The 828-nt window shown below is 40.2% G+C and overlaps 1 protein-coding gene across 1 annotated transcript in view; it reads right to left on the bottom strand.

Moving 5' to 3' along the window:
• PRELID2 (PRELI domain containing 2) overlaps positions 1-828 on the bottom strand; it is a 99,737-nt gene that overhangs the window by 77,955 nt on the left and 20,954 nt on the right. Inside the window, exon 2 of the mRNA XM_023739186.1 lies at positions 364-596. Coding sequence (XP_023594954.1) covers positions 364-596 — 233 coding nt within the window. The remainder of the gene's footprint in view (positions 1-363; positions 597-828) is intronic.

Genomic DNA, 828 nt, shown 5'->3' with positions numbered 1-828 from the left:
ACAACAACAACAAAAAATTGACAATATGGAATTTCTATGACAAAGTATCCCTGAGTTGATTGATACTGCTTAGGGGACACTGAGCTTCTGTTAAGGGTGCAGAGAAAATCTGGAACCAGATAATGGTAACGGTCAAACATGATAAACCTTACTAATGTCACTAAACTATACACATGAAGAATGTTGAAACAGCAAACAATTTGTTACTATATGTTCACCACAATAAAATAAATAAAATTTTAAAAAGTATTCCGAAGTTTAAACAGATGTCATGAGCATAGAGTCAAAGCTTTTTAATATATGTGTTCATACGTGCATTCTCATCCTAGCATACACACACAACACACACACAGGTGATCTTACCAATTTGGATTTTCCATACTTTCCCGGAAGACAGACTCTTCCTTCATGGAGGCATATTGTGTCCATGTAAGGCAGTGACTCCGTATAGCCATGCTTCTTTCCTGAGGATTAAGCCACGATTCTTCTTCTAACTGGATACTAGGTATCTTTAAAATGCTCACCTGTCCAACAGAGGGAGATAGCTTTCTCAATTTAGCAAGAGCAGGCTCCATAAAGGAGTGCATCCGGATTTGCTTTCAGTCTTGGCGAATTAAGGGGACAAGTGATCCTGATATACGGATGGCAGCTCACCAATGACTGCAAGCCCTTGATCATCAAACATGTCATGACCTTCCTAAGTGCTGGTGAGGACATGCAAATGGCCCAGGATTTATGCAGGCTGTAGAGTCACTGGCCTGATTTCCCTAACTGCTAAACACTAAGTAAATTACCAGCCTCCTTCATGTCTCCTCTCGGCTGATTATG

Source organism: Trichechus manatus, unplaced genomic scaffold (assembly GCF_000243295.1).
Source record: "Trichechus manatus latirostris isolate Lorelei unplaced genomic scaffold, TriManLat1.0 scaffold00130, whole genome shotgun sequence".
NCBI classification, from domain to species: domain Eukaryota; kingdom Metazoa; phylum Chordata; class Mammalia; order Sirenia; family Trichechidae; genus Trichechus; species Trichechus manatus.
This window is presented reverse-complemented; position numbering and strand designations above follow the sequence as displayed.